General features: G+C 56.3%; 1 protein-coding gene across 1 annotated transcript; it reads left to right on the top strand.

The window, feature by feature from the left end:
- Nucleotides 1-20: 20 nt before the first annotated feature.
- Nucleotides 21-170, top strand: EMIHUDRAFT_252619 (hypothetical protein; the record flags this gene model as incomplete). The annotated part of the gene is made up of 1 exon (XM_005787966.1): nucleotides 21-170. A coding segment is annotated over one exon (150 nt), but the record flags the coding sequence as incomplete, so codon positions are not given.
- Between the last annotated feature and the right edge of the window lie 1,917 nt (nucleotides 171-2,087).

Below are 2,087 nucleotides of genomic sequence, written 5' to 3'. Positions count from 1 at the left end.
CTGTCCTGTTTGGCTCGGAGGCGCAGATCACGGCGGCGGTGCACCAAAACATACGCGACGCGGGCGGCAAGGGGCAGCACCTCCTCAACCTCGGCCACGGAGTGCTGCAGGGCACGCCCGAGGCGTCCGTGGCGGCGTTTGTCAACGCCGCAAAGTCGTTCACGGAGTGACGCGGCGCGCGCCGTTCGCAGTGTCTAGTGGAGACGAACCAGGGGACTTCGCGTCATGATATCTGCCATCTCTCACGAGTCACGTAAAAGAGTCGTGTAAAGACACCGCGCGGGGGAGGCAAAAGCCAAAACGCAAAAGAGCTGTGTTTAACATTATCATTAACTTGAGGTTGAGCGGCCCCGCACACGCAGTGGGCGCGACCTCTCTCTCTGCTCCCCGGTAAAGGGCGGGGTGTGGATGCTGGGTTGACGGAAATCGAGGGACGCGACCCACTTCGCCACAGACGGTCCCGCGCCTCGCCGCTATGACGGGGACACACACTCCGCACCATCCGCTGTGTCCCCGTCTTTGTCCGGAGTGAATACTCCAACGCGCTCGTCGCACGGTGGCGGCTTCCCTCAACCTGCGCCGCGCTCGGCGAACCTCGACAGCGCCTTCGGTGGCATGCATCTCTTTGCGACAGAAGCCTGGAGAGCAGCTCCTCTGCTGCTCACACACTCTTCACAGTTGACACAGCCTACTGTGCGGCTGCCACAGCTGTGACAGCGATGGGCTCGCCCTCACTGGCCCTCAGTCACTTGTGCTGCGGCTTGTGTGAGCGACACTGCTCGGCGACTGCCGGCACACTGTGAGATCATGGGTGTGAGGTGAAACCACGCTACCAGCGCCTGGTCACATCGGCCCCGAGGTCAGATCCATCTACTCTGTTGATGACAAGACTTGTCTACCGGCTGGAGCCGAGCAGGAGGGCCCGGCGCACAACCCCTCGGTCAACTCGGCGTCAGGGGCGGCGACCCCCCATCTACAGATGATATGCGCATCCTAGATGCCAAACGCCATCTAGGATGTGTTTTCCATCTTTGGACACCGGGTGTCTCCGCTATGATTGGGTTCTCCAAGAAGATTTAATCATCTTTAGATGGTGCCCCACGTCTTTTGATAGCCCGTGACATCTCAGATTACTGCAGTCGTCTCCAGACGCACAAGTGTGCCGAGATGATACCCTCATCTTGGGTTAGTCCATGCATCCCAGGATGCAATGTGGCATCTGAGGATGCGCAATGCATCATCATCTCAGGAACATGAGCGCATTGTCGGATTTTTTCCAATTTTCAGTGTCGGAGTTTTTTTTGCCGAACCCGAACCCGAAATAAAAACCAGTCTTACATAACAACCGCAACCGTCCATAGTGTAGTAAAGTCAGCATTAGCACAAGGGCTAAGTGCCCCCCACGATCACTCACTGGCTCCCAGTTCCATCACCATCAGTAGTATTCCACAGACACGAACAGAGTAGATCTAGTTAGTCGCATCACACTTAGATACATAGCAATAGCAGCTGATATTAGCATAGATTCATAGTCTCCACTCCACTTTGATCCAAGGGCTCACACGCCGCTGAAGTCTTTATAATTTAACTTGCATTTTAATCATGAAATGCCAAGCATCTTGGGATGCGAAGCATCTTCAGATGATTCGAGCATCCCAGGATGCTCCGGCATCTTAAGTTGAAAATACCATCTAGAGATGCTCGAGCATAGGCAAGACAGTGTGCAGTCCAAGTAGGGCGCATCTTAGATGCATATTATCTCAAGATGCGCATATCATCTGTAGATGGGGGGGCCGCCGCCCCTGACGCTCACCCTCCACACCCCGTACCCCCCACCTGATGCTGCACATCTAAAGCCATCCCTGCTGCTAGGGGGGGGGGGGGGGGTTTCTGACCCCCCCAGCAACAAAACTCTTCTTCTTGGGGGGGGGGGGGGGGCCGGGGGGTCCCCACCCCCCCAATAAGAAAAAGTTCGGGGAAACGGGAAAACAATTTCCTTTTTTTTGGGGGCCGCGGCCCGTTCCCCTTTTGTTGGGGTTTTAAAGGGACCCTTCCGAAGGGGGTTGTTTTTTCCCCCCCCCCCCCCC

This window comes from Emiliania huxleyi (genome assembly GCF_000372725.1).
Source record: "Emiliania huxleyi CCMP1516 chromosome Unknown EMIHUscaffold_1399, whole genome shotgun sequence".
NCBI classification, from domain to species: domain Eukaryota; phylum Haptophyta; order Isochrysidales; family Noelaerhabdaceae; genus Emiliania; species Emiliania huxleyi.
This window is presented reverse-complemented; position numbering and strand designations above follow the sequence as displayed.